The sequence below is a fragment of the Dipteris shenzhenensis genome, chromosome 16 (genome assembly GCF_047967505.1).
Source record: "Dipteris shenzhenensis isolate YYH24624 ecotype China chromosome 16, Dip_SZ_1.0, whole genome shotgun sequence".
Classification (NCBI taxonomy): domain Eukaryota; kingdom Viridiplantae; phylum Streptophyta; class Polypodiopsida; order Gleicheniales; family Dipteridaceae; genus Dipteris; species Dipteris shenzhenensis.
In genome coordinates, this window is record NC_141611.1 from 3,310,091 (window position 1) to 3,328,347 (window position 18,257).

Genomic DNA, 18,257 nt, shown 5'->3' on the forward strand with positions numbered 1-18,257 from the left:
CTTAGCGCAACTACATTTCCTTCATTCAAGCATTTATCACTTATCCACGGTGATAATCAAAGGGACGGCTTCTGCAAGTTCCTAGTTCATACTTGAAACAATAGCTGGCCATGAAAGGCTCGTAACTTGCCCAGGGCGTAGCCTCGATACAAGGATACAAATCCTCCATAGACTATGCACTATACCTTGCACGCGAAAATCAGCAGCTCTGGTTCTCATCCATTCTCCAAAACGGCTACGCTTCTTGTAGATTGCAGATACATCCTACTTCGTCCCCATTTTGCACAAAATTCATGCGCTTTTTCCTGTGCCTCCATGTGACGGTCTACAACAGCTGGCCATGGGACGTAAGTTGCCTAGGGAGGGGCTACAACAGCACCTACATTCAGTGCAAGAGCTACTGTGTGCAAAGCTGCTCCTGTGTAGCTTTTGTGTTTGAAGACAATACAAGATCGTGCTTTGGCATTCACGAGGCCTTTGATGGAAGCACTTAATTGACGTTCGAGAGATTGGATGATGCCCAATCAAAAACTGTACGTGCGAACAAGCTCACGAATCTCACTTCACAAAATTGTTCGTAAGGATAGAAGGACATGAGAAGGTGATAGCTTAATCTCCAATCCCTTACCTTGTCCGATGCTCCAGCGCAAGTGAAGGTGCTCCACGGGCTATACTCTAGCAAAGGATCTTGCACAATGGAACAGCTCACCACAGAGCTAGAGCGACCACGCAGCGTCTACGCAACTTGAGAAAGAGACAAAAGACCTGGAACCTGGAGGAAGTGGAAGTGGAGAATTTCGACGGAGAATATCAAAGTTGTTGATTGCAGCCTGTCAGGGCCAATTCAATGGCGTCAAGGAGGAGGGGCAAGCCAGAAAGTTGAACCGTGAAAAGAATATCGTGGAAAGCTACTTTCTTGACTTCCGTTGAGTGTATGGGGGTCCCATGCAAAAGCTACAGGTCCACGCTGATGTAGAATATCGTGAGGCGTGACCGACGTTCCCAACAGGTTCAGTCGAGGCACGCGTTTGGACCTTGGAAGCATCTTCCGTAGTCACCAGCGCCCGCCCTCCTTTGGATTTGTCTCCTTACTCATATCCTTCACACAAGGCTGAAGGCTAGTCACCACCTCACAGCGGGGTCGCTTCGACAAGACCCTCAACCTCCCTGCATGCTCCTGCCGCGTGTCCACCATGCACCGTGGTGAACTCAGAGGAGTTAATTTCCAGTCGTTGCTTCGTCTTCTTTAACTAAAAAGTTTTAGCATGCTTTCAGATCGCAGATACCGGAGGCTGAACAAGTGCAGAAGCCGGTAAAGTTCATGATATATACATAGTACTTGTATTTTCTCAAAAAACTTCTCGGTGCTGAATTCTGTCGTTCACAACACACAATTTTTGACGCAATTTGTAATCACCTGACGAAACGTCAATGCTTTAGGCTGGTTAGAACGTCCGCCCACATTTATTTAGTTGCTGGTGGCGGGCAGAATCGCATACACATTGCCTGTGGCTAGGCAGACAAGGCCTACCTTATGTAAGCACATTTCATTTTTGCACTAAACAAGTCCCCCCCCGCCCATGTGCTTGGGCGAGAAGTCTTGCCCAACCTAGGCTTGGGCGAGCGGCGAAAATTGTGAGCGTTACACGAGTGCATAATTGCAATGGCAATGTCTAGAGTCAGTTCTATCATAATTAGAGCGTCTAGTCATAAGCTCTACTTTATCGTTACCATCATAAGTAAATTATGGAGATGGTTTTTTGTCATATTGCCGAGGCAGAAAGAAGTTGTGACAATACTTCGCGCAAAAAAAAAAAAAATCATTATTGTAAGCATATATTGTATAGGAAACTTGTATTACATATCTCTTGCACTCTAGTGCAATCCAGGACGCGCGGGAGACATATAAATCGTGGATGACATAAATTAACCTGATGTGCGGGGAGATGGGAGCTTATTACACGTCGACCCGAGCAGTTTAGAATGCAGCCTTTTCAGCTATTCTTAGTACTAAGTAGTAAGGGGCACACTTCTCAGTAGAATTGTCTCACAGGTTAGACCTGGGCCAAAGCCCAAAAGCAATCCCCATTCAAGGCCTTCTCCTGTGGTTGCAAGCTTCTGTTCAATTGACTGCTTGCGGATCTGATCCATTATGAAAAGCACGCAGGCACTTGACATGTTGCCGTACTCGGAAAGAACCTGTCTACTGGCGGCCATCTTCTCAGGCTTCAGCTGTAACTTTTGCTCCACTTGATCCAGAATTGCTGGACCTCCAGGATGAGCGATCCAGAAAACGTCGTTGAACGAAGGAGCTTCCTCTCCAAAGACTTTCTCGAAAGCGTCTTTCAACACTCCACCTATGTTCTTAGATATAATGCCGGGAACATCTTTCATCAGGTGGAAAGTCAACCCTACCTCCCTAAGATGCCCATCGATCGCTCCATCGCTGTCCGGTAAAATGTTGGATCCCGTGTAATGGATTTCGAACCATGGCTTCTCCACTTCAGGGATCGGGTCTGAGCCTACGATGATGGCTGAGGCGCCATCCCCGAACAGGGCTTGACCCACTAGGCTGTCGAGGTGAGTTTCACTTGGCCCCCGGAATGTGACGGCTGTCAACTCGCTGCAAACCACGAGGACACGTGCTCCCTTGTTGTTCTCAGCCAAATCCTTTGCAACCCTCATCACGGTTCCTCCGGCGAAGCAACCCTGCTGATACATCATGAGCCTCTTCACGGATGGGCGCAATCCAAGCAGCTTGGTTAAAGCCCAATCAGCGCCAGGCATATCAACTCCGCTCGTAGTGCAGAAGACAAGATGAGTGATCTTGGATTTGGGCTGACCCCATTCCTTGATAGCTTTGGCTGCAGCTTCCTTCCCAAGCTTGGGCACCTCCACAACCACCATGTCCTGTCTGACATCGAGGGATTTCTCCCAGTATGCGCACATGCTAGGATTAGCTTTGAGGATCTCCTCATTCAAGTACATATATCTCTTCTTGATGCCAGACTTCTCACCTGCATTGAAATGGCAATCGTGCCGTCAGGGTGATTGCATTGAAATGGCAATCGTGCAGTCAGAGTGATCACAAACTGTGAATAGACGAACTCAGAGGTCGTGCAAAATAAAAGAATCTGCGATCACAAACTTATTCCTACTAATGAAGTCAGGCAGATGAGTAGTTCGGGAGCCAGGGGCGAAAAAAGGATGAGAAATTCCTTCTCCATTACGTAGATAGGCACACTCAGAGAACCAGGGGATGAAGTAAGGGAAGGGGTGAAATACACTCTTGCGAATTCAGGAAGAAAATTGACCAACGATAGGGGAATGACATGGGAAACAAGCCCAACATTAATTGCTCGTCAACCCAAACCACACGGAAGGGGAGATAATCCAATATGTCTACGGCACAACTCGCCACTTACACATTCGTCTGAATTTCTCCTTGAGTTCGCCCAAGTGATTGCTATTGGTGATGTTAAAGTAGAAGTCGGGATACTCGCTCTGGAGGAGCACATTGGGGGGGTTAGCGGTGCCGATGGCGAGGACAGAGGCGGGGCCGTCTGCACGCTCCATTTTGCGGGGGCAAGGGGTGGAGAATTCAGGGACAGGCATGGTGCAGATTTAGGAAAGGAAGAAGAGAGGAGCAAAGGGAAGCTGCGTGCCGAGGTATGAGGATCAGTCTGAGGGAAGAGAATAGGAGGGGGTGGAAATTTGTACAGCGAGAGAGAGAGAGAAGCAAGCAAAACATTGGGCGTGAAGAAGGTGATGGAGAGTGGACTACTCGTGAAGGCCGGGAACGTGCATGGTAACGAGGTCCTCATGTAGTGACAAGTCCCGTTGCACACGCGCATCTCCCTTCAATGCCTTTACCCTTCTTGTGTGATCCCGTCCTCAAGTTTTCCCAGGCCTACCCTACCGTTTCTCGCCGCACACTCTCACGTGCTTCTTGGATGCCCTTTGTGGAGACGTGGAACTCTATTAGGAATTTTGGTTTCCATGCTTTTTAGAGGGATATGGATTAATTTAGCTTATTCATTTTGGTCTTTGGGGATTTTTGGCCTGCCATAGGTAGCCTTAATGAAGGTTGTGGCTTTGAGATCAAAAATTAAAATCTTGTTATTATTTATGCTCTCTTAGGTGTTAATTTGTGGTTAGTGCACTTGTAGAGTATTGATGATTTGGGATGACTTTTGGGCCATTCCCATTCACTCCTCTTTGCACATTCTTAATCTCTTTCCTTGGGGTCTCCAATTTATGCTCTCTCTTGGGCATTTCACCTGTACACAGGCGGGCCTAATGAATGATAGATATATCATTCACCTTGTTTTTTGGTGTTGAGAGTGTTTCATTGAACGCTTGCCACTTCTGAGCAGGTGGGACATGGTAATTTCTTTTTGAAATTAATGACTTGGGTCGACTAATACAAATATTGTTCCTACAAATTCCACCAAACCTCGTCGAAGGTATTGAATTCTTGTTGATCTCCTCCTCATAAGTTTCTCCTTCATCCTCTTCAATACCTATGCTGATTCCGCCTTTTCTCAGTCTATAAGCTTTGCTTTCCACTCGTTCCTCTGTTGCTCTGGAAGTTTCATAGCTTTGTTGCTTTTTCTGGCTTTGCTTCGTTGACTTATTGCTTCTCTTTTGCAATCTACCGTAGTATTTATTGTGCCGCATGAATTTCCTTGCCTTTCTTGGTTGCTATGTTTGGCTCTTGCGAATGGTTTTGTAGGTATGCTTGAATTTGACTATCCTCCGTCACTCTCAAATCAAGCTTGTATCCCCCTGTGCTTGTTTTCTAACTTTTGATTTCTTACACTTCATGCCATTCATACTTTGTTTCTTGAACTTCTTCTTGCCTTTCTATGAATGCTCGAGCGTCTTGGCCTTTCAATATATCAGCTTGACATGGAGAACTTTGAAGTACTGGCATAGGTGGAGGTCTTTGTGGATGGCGAGTTGGTTATTGGGATCTCCTTCTTTGCGAATTACCTCAATTGGCATTTTCATCAACATGAATCTCGCTCTTTGTGAGTGTATCAACACTCTTCTTGCATATGCTCTTTGTTAGATGTTATTTGCCGAATTGAAGTATGGATTGTTTCAAACTTTATTGATGTTGCTTCCCCCTTCGATATTTGGGGGATGATTGGCTTAATCCCTCTTGGCGAAGCTTAATATATCATTGCCATTGCAATCATGTGGGATTTTGGAAAGCAACCTATGCATGGTTTCCAAGTGACAACAGCGTGGCCATTAAAAAAGTCATGACTAGAAAATCTACTAAACGAAGCTTTTAGGCTTGCTTTTTTTCACTCAGGTCAGCCCATGAAGGAAAGTCATTGATGTGTTCAAGATGGAAGTCAACTATTTCCCTTGAAAACCTTAAATCTTTATGCCTGTTCAAGAGGTTACCTATGTGATGAAGATATAGTTGTTCATACATTCAAGATGAAAGTCGGCACTCTCTCTAGCTGAAGTGGCCTTTTTAGGAGGTTACTGACGTGATGAATATGTAGTGTGAAGTATTTACAATGGCAGTCAGGTCATGTGTATTGTTTACTATTCACCAATCATAATGTGTAATAGATTTGTCTAGCAAGAGAACATGAAGAAGTTGTAAGCCAACAAACTCAATGGAGTTAGAGGAAGTGTGTTAAGTTTTTCATTGTGTCAGCTCATATGAAGATCTATATGTTTTTGTCACTTGAACTACATCGTCTCATCATACTTGCAATTGCACAATTGATCTGGTATCAAAGTTATGTGTAGATGAAACAAGTTTGATTCAACAGAAAGTTTTTCCGTTGGTAGCTTTCAAGTTACTCTAGAATATTATATGTTGAAGGTAAAATTTGTGTAATTAAAATAGGAGTTTCGATTTGGATTTGGGTTGTTATGGAGATAAGAGATGGAGGACTTTCGAGGGTCTCATGCAATTGGTTTTACTCTTATTTTTTGGGCATTGAATCCATGAGCTTGTCTATATCCTACCAGTATTGGTGATACAACAGAGGGAATCTCCCAAATATTGCCAAGGGTAAATGTTTGCAATGTTTGCCGCATTCGAGAAAGGGCATGTGGCCTTGTATGCTATAAATTCTTGTTTGTGATGCAAATTTATAGCATTTGAGATGTTCGGCTTTGTGATGCATTTGCAAAAGTCTGTGTGGGCTTCTATGCTTTATATTCGAACATTTCTGATGAAACTGTACAACATTTGAGATGCTAGGCTTTGTGTTTATGTTTACATTGAAATCAATTTAGCAAGTCTTTCTTCATAGAGTGTTTGTGCAATTGGAGCAGTAGTTTCTTTTTTTACTATTTACTTGAAAAAGTGCAAACAAGAAGATGCCAAAATGCTTTGCTTTTGTTCATGACCCATCATTGACATTAGCAGAAGATTTCACATCATTTTGTAAGCTATGACTACAATGGTTATGTTCGTGCATATGAATGTTGCAACAAGTAGCTACACAAATGTTGACAATGCGTTGCCCCACATTTCCTTCAACTTAAAAGAGGCTTCATCAAGAAAAACCCATTTAACTTAGATGCAATAGAGTGCTTAGTGCGGTCTCCCATCAACCAAAAGTTATAGTGAATTGTTCCCCTGGCCCGCAATATAGCAAGAGTCCTTGGTATGTTCTTAAAAGGACCCACATAACTCTTATGAACTACCAAGGGAAGACATCGCCCACTTAGTTGCTATGACTTCCACTTCTAGAGCATGGCTCCACAATTGTCTAACAAGGTTGTCCTCCTCCCTCAACTTAAAATTCATTCTCTCATGTTCACAAGGAACTACCCTTATCAAGTTGAACTACTGGAAGGCCCTTGGAAGAGCAGACATAGATGTCAGCTACTGGAAGGAGTTGTGCTCGTGGTTTGGTAATGGAAGCATTGACAAAACTGAGGTGCTTGGTTAACTTGCCTCGAGGCATTATGCATAGTGGAAGGGCTTTCATTTGCTCCATCGAACGAATGGACAAGCAGACATGGATGTCGGCTGGAAGGGGTTGTGCTTGTGTTGTGGTAAGGAAACCATTTCAAGAGGGGGAAGGATCCACTTGAGGTGCTTGGTTAAGTTGCCCCATGGTTGTGTTAGCTTGTACACCTTGTGAATGATAGCCTTTAAACTATACTTCATATGATGGAAGTTATGGACATCTGAATGGCCAAGATCGTTCATGATTAAAGCATTCAACATTGTTTCATCTTCCACTGCCCAGATGTGTACATGCATTTTTGCCTAGTAGACACCAACGGTAATATGATGGGAGCCTCCGAGAAGCTCTTCTGCTATGCATCATGCCTCATACAAGAAAAAGATAGAGAATTGCCCATGTCACTCATGTATCTCTTGCAGATGCCAAACATTTCTTTCCAAGTTGAAAGGGTTGAACTTAAGAACAAATTCAAGGACAACCTTCACAGAGTTTTTCCCTGCTAAGCATTCAAGACAACTCCAATTATGGTACATGAAAATACCGAATGGAGACCATTCTTGTACTTCAGGAAAAATGGGAGTAACCAACATTACGTGCCTTGTCATGGAAAAGTTAAAGATATCCAATAATCAATTTATCATCAATAAGAGTTGAATATGAAGGCTATACCAATTTTGCATGATAAGTAGTAGTTTAGTTACTCTTAAAGCTTGAGATGATTCTAACACATTTCAATCTAACAACAATGACTCAATGTGTCATGCAAGGAACAAAGATATTGAAATGCACCATTGCTTCAAATAAAAGTTTTCGTTAGTGAGATAGATCTTGTTAATGTTTTGACACAAAAACAAGTTTACATATACTAAAAAATTCATTTACTTCCAATATTAGCGACACCTTAGGAGAAGGAAGTCATTGATAAGTTGTACATTTTATATATAAAATTTATTATGTACTCTATACTTGACTATGCACTTTATGAACTCAGTTTGATGTTTCTTCTTTATCACCTTTGCTGTTTGCCATAATGCAACATTATACAAAAGAATCTAAAAATATATTTGGAAAAGTACCCTCTATTGTATATAGTTTTAAAAAAAAAGCATACTTAGCATAAATATTAATAATGATATTTGAAAAAAGATGAGGTAAGTGGTGGAATGCTCATTGGCTATTTGCCAATAATCGATATATTTTTAGACATATTCTAAGAACCCTCTCTGTTAATCATCAATGTCATGATGCTTACGTAACCACTTTATGACACGAAAGATCTGGCAATCTAAATTTCAAAATTTTGGCATTGCCAATGACTCCCAACATGGTCCATGACCTTCCATAGGTCTCTTTTCCACTACAAGGCATAAGCCCTTTTTCGACGAAAATACCGATGTTTTTTACACTTTTTTTAAACGGGTGCAAATGTCGTTATTAGTGTCATTATAAGCGTTGGAAAAGAACAGTTGCTATATAGTGACACTGGTAAACGTTGCTATATAGTGACGATTAACAGAACTTTAAAAAAAGCATTAGTGGGGCTAAACAGGGCCATAGCAAGCCCTGTTTTGCCCCACTAATGTTTTTTTTTTTGTAATTACAAAAAAAGTTTTTTATTACAAAATTTCCCTTACGAAAAGGGTGATACAAAATCGCTCAAATGAAATGATCAAGCAACAGAAGCATATGCATGTCGAAGATATACAACATTGTTTATTACAAAATTAACCTTTCAAAAATGGTGATACAAAATCGCTCAAATGAGCCGATATACAAAATGATATACATGGCGAAGTATATGCAAACTATACTACTACTACTACTACTCATTCGAATCGTCGTCATCGTCCTCCTAGTCCTTGTCTTGGAACTTAAAGAATTTAAAAAGTGAGATTACAAGTAGGAGTAGACTTATACCGTGCGAGCAGCCACCTCAACCCAATCGACCGTTGCTCCCATTGCCTCCTACTCAATAAACCACGACTTTGTTCCTATGCGAAATGCGCATCGCGTCTCTACATCTGTAGGAAGATGACCCATCGCAGCTTGTTGTGGATCCAATTTACATTGCAGCTTGTTGTGCATGTAATATGTAGTAAAACAAATAGAACAATACATTAAATGAGAAGAAGTAGACTTACCACGGTGGCCTCAAATGCCAACCGTCCGCATGCACCAAAGTGCGAAGTACCTACGGTGTCTAGCCATCTCCTCACAGCCCTCCTCTAACCCTCGAACATTCCGAGATGGTCCCTATTCTGCTTCTTGAAGAACTTCCAATCAACTTTGTCTGCCCAGCTAGGTTTAGCCATCCCCTTTACGATGGAAGTACGCAAGGTTGATCTACGATGCTTCAAGACTAAACCCATGTGCTCTCGCATATAATTCTCATTGAACATGCTTCAACACTCACAAAACGAAGTGTAGATTTCATAGAAGTGATGACCGGAGAAGAGGCTCGACATTTTGAAGATGATGATACTAGTCAACGGCATCATAAAACTTCGCTGGAACGAATATGTCAGGTAACTGAGGAGGGAACTGTGGATCGCGACCATAAAGAGCTCGGAAAGGACTGATCTTTGTAGAGGCTTGAACTGTAGTCTTGTAAGCATGAAGAATGTAGGGCAGTATTTGATCCCAATTGTCGTGTGTTGGGTTGATGTAGACCTTGATCATTTGCCTGATTGTCTTGTTTAGTCACTCGGTGACCCAGGGGATTCACTTTTCATTAAAGGGGGACGTCACGTGCGTGCATGAACTTCAAGAAACCCCCCTATTTAAGATCCACGTAGGTTGATACAACACCCCTATTTAAGCTTAAATAAGAAACCACCAAAATTCTATTTTCTCCCCTTTCCTTAAATCTACGTTCTTTCTCAAGAATCTAGATCACACAATAAGAAAATTTAGATTACTTTCCCTATGACTATTTAAAACCAAACTTTTTTGGACTAGTTACCCAAGGTAGCCTATACTATGTCCTCCCCTCTTAAATGTGGCATGGCTCCCCTAACTTAAATTCAATATTAAGAAAACATAAAAAGGGCCCCCACCCCTAATGTATAAGCTTATGCCTCATTTCAAAAAACCCCCCTATTGTACACTCACGTGTTATCATAAGTTTCCCCCTATGAATCCCCCGGGCTCGGTGAGACCCACTATTTGATGATGGTAGAGCTTGCAAATGTCAGCGTTATTCCAAGACACTGTCATTACCTGTAATTTGAAGTTTGATCCTTGATCTGATAGAATAGTGGTCGGACATGCATGTCGGGACATAAGATTATCAATCAAAAATTGAGCCACCATATGAGCAGAAATAAAAGGAACTGCTGCAACTTTACACCAGTGAGTCAAGTATTCCGTTAATACAATTATGTATTTATTTCCTGCAATAGACTGAGGGAAAGGACCAATGACATCCCATGAATCTAACTCAAAAGGTTTGGAGACTTGAATGCTCTGTAAAAACCCTGGAGGTTTGTAATTAGCAGACTTGGTGGCTTGAGAAACATTTAAAGTTAAAAAAGAAGCTCATAGATGCTATTTTATTACTATTAATATATTTCCTTGCAACTTATGTTGTGATTTTATAAGTGTGCAGATGGAAGGGACGAGTGGAAGCTCATCAGATGATGCACCAACGCCCGGGGGCACAAAGTGGCTTATGGAGAGGTTGTATTATCATTGCACTCATTACAAGCGAGAAGTACAACATCAACGTCGTATTATCATGTGCCACTTGTGGATGTATGGGGAGGAGCCTGAACCAGTACCCACCGTTGGTGTTGCATGTGTTGATGGATTATCAGTAAGTCAAAGCTATTTAAGTTCGTGTTTAGTATTGGATATCATTATGATACGAAACCTTGGGACAAAATCTTATATTTACACAAAATCTTAAAACAGGATGAGGAGGTTGATGAGGGTACGCATATACCTTCACACTTTGAGCAAGACTATAGTCTCCTGGATGATGACGAGGGTATGGTTGACATGATGAATTCTATTTTTAGGAGCACTACATCCCATGTACATGTGATGTCAGAGTCTAAGGTCAATATGCGAGAGTTGCAATCAACACAGTTGTACGAGGGTGCTAGGATGTCTAAACTACGTGCTTGTCTCTCAATCTTGAATCTGCAAGTAAAGTATGGGTGGTCGGATACAAGTGTCTTGGCCTTAATGAGGTTAGTAGCTCTTGCATTAATTTGACTCATTATTTGGATATTGTTTGTTTTGAGAATCATCATGTATGGATTAGTGTACCGAATCATCATTATTCGATGCCTATGTATGAATTGTGATAGGTTGCTCCAGAAAATATTGCCTGCACCAAATACCATGCCAGCATCAAGAGATGAAACGAAGAAGATGCTAACAATGGTGGGTATGGATTATGATACCATCCATGCTTGCCGTAATGACTGTATTCTCTTTCGTTGTGAGCATGGAGATTTGGCTAGTTGTCCAAAATGTGGAGAACAACGATATAGAGATGACTTGCAGGGTGAGCAGATATCGATAAAGGTCTTGAGACACTTTCCCATCATTGCAAGAATACAGCACATGTTTCGATGCAAATCCATAGCGGAGTTGATGACATGGCATGCATCTCATCAATCCACTGATGACACATTGAGGATTCCCACAGATTGTGTAGCTTGGAAGCACATAGACAATCAGTGGCTAGACTTTGTGAGGGAGCCACGCAACTTACATCTTGGGCTCGCCATGGATGGCATGAATCCTTTCGGGTTACGCTCGACATCTTGGTCGACATGGCCCATAATCATGGTGAATTACAATATCCCACCATGGCTAATAATAAAAAAGGGAAACCTCATGCTTGCACTACTTATGCCAGGGAAGTATAAGGCAAAAAATATGGACGTGTACATGGCACCTTTGATAGAGGAGCTACAGATATTATGGAGAGGAGTGCGGGTCTTTGATATTTCCAGAGCTCCTAGACATACCAATGATATTTTGGTGAGGGGTATCTTGATGTGGTCCATGCATGACTACCCAGGATATGGAGAGTGCACAGGTACATGGTTGTGTCTCTATATGTATAATATAGGATTATGCTTTTATGACTCTCTTTCGCACGCATGTCTTATACTAACACATTCATGCACGCGTGCAAGGCTTGTTATAAGGAGGTTACAAGTGGGTACCATGCTTGTCCTGTTTGTGGACCGGGTTTGAAATCGCTTGCATGATACTCCAAACATATGAGGAAAAATGTTTATGAAGGTCATGCTCAATACCTTTCGTTGGACCATCTCGCACATGGAGGTCAGCTTGATCCACCACCATCATATTTGAAGGCAAGTGACTAGATTCAGGCTTGGAGGGCGAATGGAGAGGAACCTCTTCCTGGTATGAAGAGGCTATAGATCTTTCACGAGCCTCCTTATTGGGGTCAGTTACAAATCAATCATCTCTTGGATCCCATGCATATCTTTAAGAATGTGGGGACTACTATTTGGGCACACTTGGTTGTTTCCAAAGACTTGAGAGAAGTGCGAGAAGACTTGTGTGCTATGAATAGGATGTCTCGTTTGTGGCCCCAAGTGCATGCTTCAGGAAAATTTGTCCTCCCGAAAGCAACGTGGATCCTCTCTACGAGGAAGAAGGCAGCGGTCAAAAGGCGGACATTGCCTCTTTTCAAACACCGACAGGGTACATGCATTGCTTGAAAGGAGTATTTTCAAAGGACAATAAGCTTAGTGGGCTCAAGTCCCATGATTGGCACAAGGTCTTACAGGTCTTCTAAGATGTAAAATTAGTGTACCGATAATCGTGATGCGTTAGCGTAATTATGATTATGTTATATTGTTGACATGACTTCTTTGTTGCTTTGATAGTTCATCCTCCCAATTCCAATAAAAGGGTGCTTACAAGAAGATGTTAGAAATGCTATATTCAAGATCAGTGGTATTGTGAGGTATGCTTACTATCAAATCGCATTGATTGCATTTTCTTCAATATAAGTTGAATAATCTGTAGACTGATTATGAAAATATCTTACATGGGCATGTGAAATAGGTGGATATCTCAAAAAGAGATCTCCATATCGAGCATCGAGAAGGCTAGGGCAGAATCCATCAAAGTCGTATGCTTGCTTGAGAAGCACTTTCCCTCAAGCATTATGACAACTCAAGTCCACTTGCTTGTGCACATAGTTGATGAGGTGGCTATTGCACGTACCATTCATAGTCGGTGGATGTTTTTTCTCGAGCGGTTTATGAAAAATTTGAAGGGATTTGCAAGACAAAGAGCAAGACCAGAAGCAAGCATGGCAGAGGGATGGCTTGTGCAAGAGTCATTAGTATATATCATGCAGTTTCTTGCATCCACGGATCCCGATATGCCACAGCATCATTGGCAAGGTTCCCCAAGGAAAAGGGATTGAGAGAAAGATGAGCGAAGAGCAAATGGAGAAATTCAATAAGTTTTGTATCCTCAATAGCAAGGAGATGCAGAAGTGGATTGAGAGATATGAAGCAGCCAAAGCAAAAAGAATAAATGCAAGGATGAGATTCAAAGTAATGTACAGGAGATCGCAACCATATCCACGGGATCTAGCTCTTCTCCCCACTCACATGTCACTTGATTGGCTACAATTGGCTCTACATAAAGCCGAACGCGATGGAGAGACAGTAAACGAGCGCGAGCGAGAGTTATCATCTGGATGTATGATGCATGTAAGTTTCTTACCTCTTAACATAATTAAGTAATTATTTGTGGCAATATACGCTATAAAATAGATGCATCTTCATTGTTTTAATGATGCTCTTTTACAGTACAAAAAATACAGTGCATTATGGTCATATGGATGACATTTTCGTGTGGAACGCATCGATTCAAAGAGTCACGTATGATTATGGAGTCATGGCTAACTTCACACAAGATAGTCGAGCAAGTGCTTCAGATACCAATCTTCTCTCCTCACAATTGGATTATTGTGGAACCATATGCGAAATTTATGAAGTTGATTTCAGACGATTTAGTATTTTCATTCTTGATGTAAAATGGTTTAGAACTATTTACAACGGTTCCCATGCAACAGTGAGAAAAGATAGTAGTGGTTTCTTTGCAATAGACTCCACCAAACATTGGACCAATGAAAGTGATACATTTGTTCTTCCCGAGCACTGTGAGCAGGTGCATACTAATGATTTAATTAATCGAGGCTTTCGTTTTTAAAGATCCATTGATACATGTACTTAAGCTTAATTTCATATATATAATTGACGACATTTGGCACCCATCTTCAATATAGGTGGTTTTTCATCCGGATCGTTTTGATCCAAGATGGTGGTATGTCATCCAAGTTACACCACGAAGTAAGCAAATTTTTGAATATAGAGATGTGGATATGGAGATGCCACTACCAATGCCGGATCCAATTGATCCAGATGAATCTAGTGAAGAAGATGAAGATCACAATATGAGCCAAGAGGAAGATGTGCATAATGACATCGCATGGGAGGAAGATGGAGATCATGATGTTGAGGAAGAAGACAATAATCATCAAGAATCACCACACTTTATTGAAGAAGAAGATCAAGTACTTTTAGGTGAATGTATGATGCTAGAGTACGATGATGATATAGGAGATCAACTCGGTATAGAGTTAGAGATAGACTTGTTTGGCGCGTTAAACTTGGCTCAAGATGAAACCGTTGATGTAAATGCTCTTCATTAATTTTTTTCATCTCAAACTTGGACATGAATATATGAGCTTCAAAGGCTTGATGTACATGCTCTCATACTTTTATTCTCTCAAAAAATCAAACATGTTTGAAAATTTAAAAAAAATTGCCATTGGAGAAAACTAACTTTTAAGGTCGATATGAGAAGAAAAGCTCTCTGTAAAATGTCACTATAAAAAAGTATCTCAATGTCGCTATATAGCGACACTTACAATTCTGATAAACGTCGCTATATAGCAACTTTAATAATCATCGCTATATAGCAACGTTTGCCTAAAGTCGCTATATAGTGATGCTTTATGGGGCGCGCTTCCCATACCGATGATTAGCGCCCCGCGTCCACTAAACGTCGGTACTTAAACATCACAATAGGATCCTGTGTAGTAGTGTTCAGAACAAGACCATCAACATTTTCCTTCATCATGGTCTTGAAGTACATACATTCTTTAAATCACTAACTTAAAATTTTGGGGTTATGCTATGTTTGGATTGTGCATCATAATTTGTCACTTTACAAATGACTATTCTAGAATGGCTTGTAACTAGATGCATTGGATAACTTCAAAGGATTCAAAGCTCTTATTGAAAAGACATCAAAATCCTCTAATGGGATATGGAGCTGAATGTAAGTTAGGCTACTTAAATGTGTCTTGTAGAAATTATAGAATTAAATGCCAATTCACTCACAGATACACCCCTTAACAAAATATAGTTGAAAGAAAGAGCATAATGAGTTTGGAATCAACTAGACACATCCACGTGAACTATCATTAAATTGGTCTCGGTGATGACAAGATTTGTAATATTCCAATGTTTCATAATTGGTCTTGTGTTTTCTTCTTTCATATTTGTATTCTTGACCTCTAATATGATCTTTATTGGTTTGGTCTTCGTAAAAGTTGCTCATAACTATCCTAGAAGTGATGTCACTGCTTTTGGACTCAAAATGAATCATTCTAGTAGTAGCCTATATTAGATTCACATGCATGACTTTATGTTTCTTGGTTCCTCACCTTTACATATTTTAACAAATTTAATCTTACAATGAACCCTACGATCAAGTACTTGTCATTTAAACATAGTTCACATTGAGCCATGAGGTTGTTGTTCTCCCTAGGTTTGTGTTAATTTTATTATTTCCTACTTACTTGATTACCCTACCTCTTCCTTTAAAATCATGTGTGAATTGAGAGGATAGTTCATCCCATGTTTCCCTCTTTGCTACCAAAAGATCAAGGAGTTAACTAGAAGATTCATTGGTCTATAGACATGATGCTCTTTGTATCATTATAATGGTCATCTCCATCACTAGATGGACCATAAAAATTTCAAGGAATCTCATCAAACCCACCCTCTCACATCAAAGTTGGGAATTTAAGTTTCCCAAAATATCATCCTTGACTACCATTATTATTTTTGTCCATTATATTCATTGCCCATATTCGTTGCCAAGCCCAAAAAGATAAAAGTGATCAGGGGTTAGGTAAGGTTTTGGCACTTTCACTTTGCTATTATTTGGTGAAATGGAACTTAGAAGCATCTCAAAGCTTGAGGTCCAAATATTGTCACTATTATGAGTTAATTATTTAGTATGCTACCTTGATAAGAACTTTGAGTTCTCAATAACAGCTATTTGGGCCTATACGCTATGAGATCATCCTATCAATTTAATGTGAATTGAAATTCTTAACAACATTGCAAGTATCACAATATCGCATACCAACATTTTGGAGCTAGCCCATACATTAAAGGGCCTTTAGAATTCATAGTGTATTTTTAGTTCCTTTAGAGAAATGCAATGGTGGAGAGTAAATATCATATGGGTTTGATACAATTTTCCACATACTAATTAATATAATGACAAGTTTAATAAACGAACATACATGATGAAAGTGGTGAAACTGAGACAAAATTCCTAACTAATGAAGAAGTGTGTAGATGCATTGATAGGAAATTGCCCAATTATTATTGGGAAGAAGCTTGTAAAAGTGTGGTGTATTTGATATGAATAGAAATTATATGGTAGCATGCATAATCTAATAAGAAGTGAAGCACTCAAAAGAGTCAAACTTGGAATTGCTTGTATAAAACCATTAGAATAACAAAACATGTATACTATTTGAATGAAAAGATATAAAAGCTAGGAATAAAATCAAGAAAGTGCATCCTCAAGAGCCTATATGTTGGTGGTTCTCAAGTAAGAACGCTACACATTTCCAAATATGTTAATCTTTCTTAAAGCACCTATTGTGATCATCCAACAAAACACCCAATACTAGCTATTCCATCCACCAATTTCCAATCAAGGCAATGATACAAGAACTGAATGACAAGGTGGATACAACTAATCAACCATTCAATTAGGAAAGGTAAGGCAATGATACAAGAGTTGAACGACAAGGTGGATACAACTAATCAACCATAATTTATTAGTAAAAGCAACAATATAAGGGTTGGATGACAAGGTGGATACAACTAATCAACCATCATCTATTAGTACAGTCAACAATAAAATAATTGAATGACAAGGTGGATACAACTAATTACACTTGAAGTTTGGAGAAGATCAACTAGGTGGAAAGAGCTTTTGGATCGCAAGTTTGCCACACAACCAACCTCCACTATTGTGTAATTGCTGAAACTAGAGACATTCAAAAAATGATAGATTGGCTTTCCTTTGATTAAAAATCAACACCGTTGGTCCCCAAACATTACCTCAAACGGGGCTCACTTTCAGCTTTGCATACAAATTAATTTTATGGGACTTGCAATGCATGCAATCTCCACATCTCTTGTGATAAAGGTATCCTTGCTTTACATTTCTAATGTCTTCCCCGACACTCTCAATATTTTTCATTGATACAACTCTAACCATGTCAGATACCTCAGCTTCCAAAAAGAAGCTATCGTTGTGGTAGAGGTACAAATTGTAAAATGTGTTGTATAGGGAGAGACATAAATGCAATAGAGATGGGGATGACTATCTTGAAAGACGTAGATGCAATTAGAGATGGGGAGGATGGGGGCAAGATAGTGGAATGATATTTGACCTTTTGTGAAAGTCTACTACTTGGAGGTGGCTATGGCAATGACTTCTTGAGAGCTCCGACTATGGTGATAGATTCTTTAGAGATATGCTTTGGACACAAAATCCGAGTCTTCGGCTACATCCCTAGTAGAAATTCCACATGTAGAGCCAATGAAGAGGGATCATGAGGCATTGTTAGGACAATTTAATGTAACGTAGGTGTTCTTGACTTCATGTTTAATTTAGAGCATATTGCATGTCATTGGTGTGAGGGAGACTACATGCCCCAAAAGATTGTGAAGAAATGTAAATCTTGAGTCAAGGGGAGGCAACCAGTAATAGCCCAGAGGATTGCTACTAGGAGAACGTTGCTTAAGGGGATGCAAGATTGCATCATTGCAAACAAGAGGAAGCAAAAGATATCCCACGTAAAGAAGCCCGATTGATCAAGGGAAAATGGACAAGCAAAGGGAAGGATGTGTTGGTGGGAGGGGCCAACAAAGAGCAAGAAATGATAAGTTAGTCGAAAGTTCTGCCTGCCCACATCTA

At 40.5% G+C, this 18,257-nt stretch overlaps 1 protein-coding gene across 1 annotated transcript; it reads right to left on the minus strand.

Moving 5' to 3' along the window:
* Positions 1-1,803: 1,803 nt before the first annotated feature.
* On the minus strand, positions 1,804-3,732 carry LOC147892415 (chalcone synthase-like). The gene is made up of 2 exons (XM_087387007.1): positions 3,426-3,732; positions 1,804-3,017 (listed from the first exon to the last, which is right to left on the minus strand). The coding sequence occupies exons 1-2, from the start codon at positions 3,613-3,615 to the stop codon at positions 2,011-2,013; spliced, it is 1,197 nt and encodes a 398-aa protein (XP_087243133.1). The 5' UTR covers positions 3,616-3,732; the 3' UTR covers positions 1,804-2,010.
* Between the last annotated feature and the right edge of the window lie 14,525 nt (positions 3,733-18,257).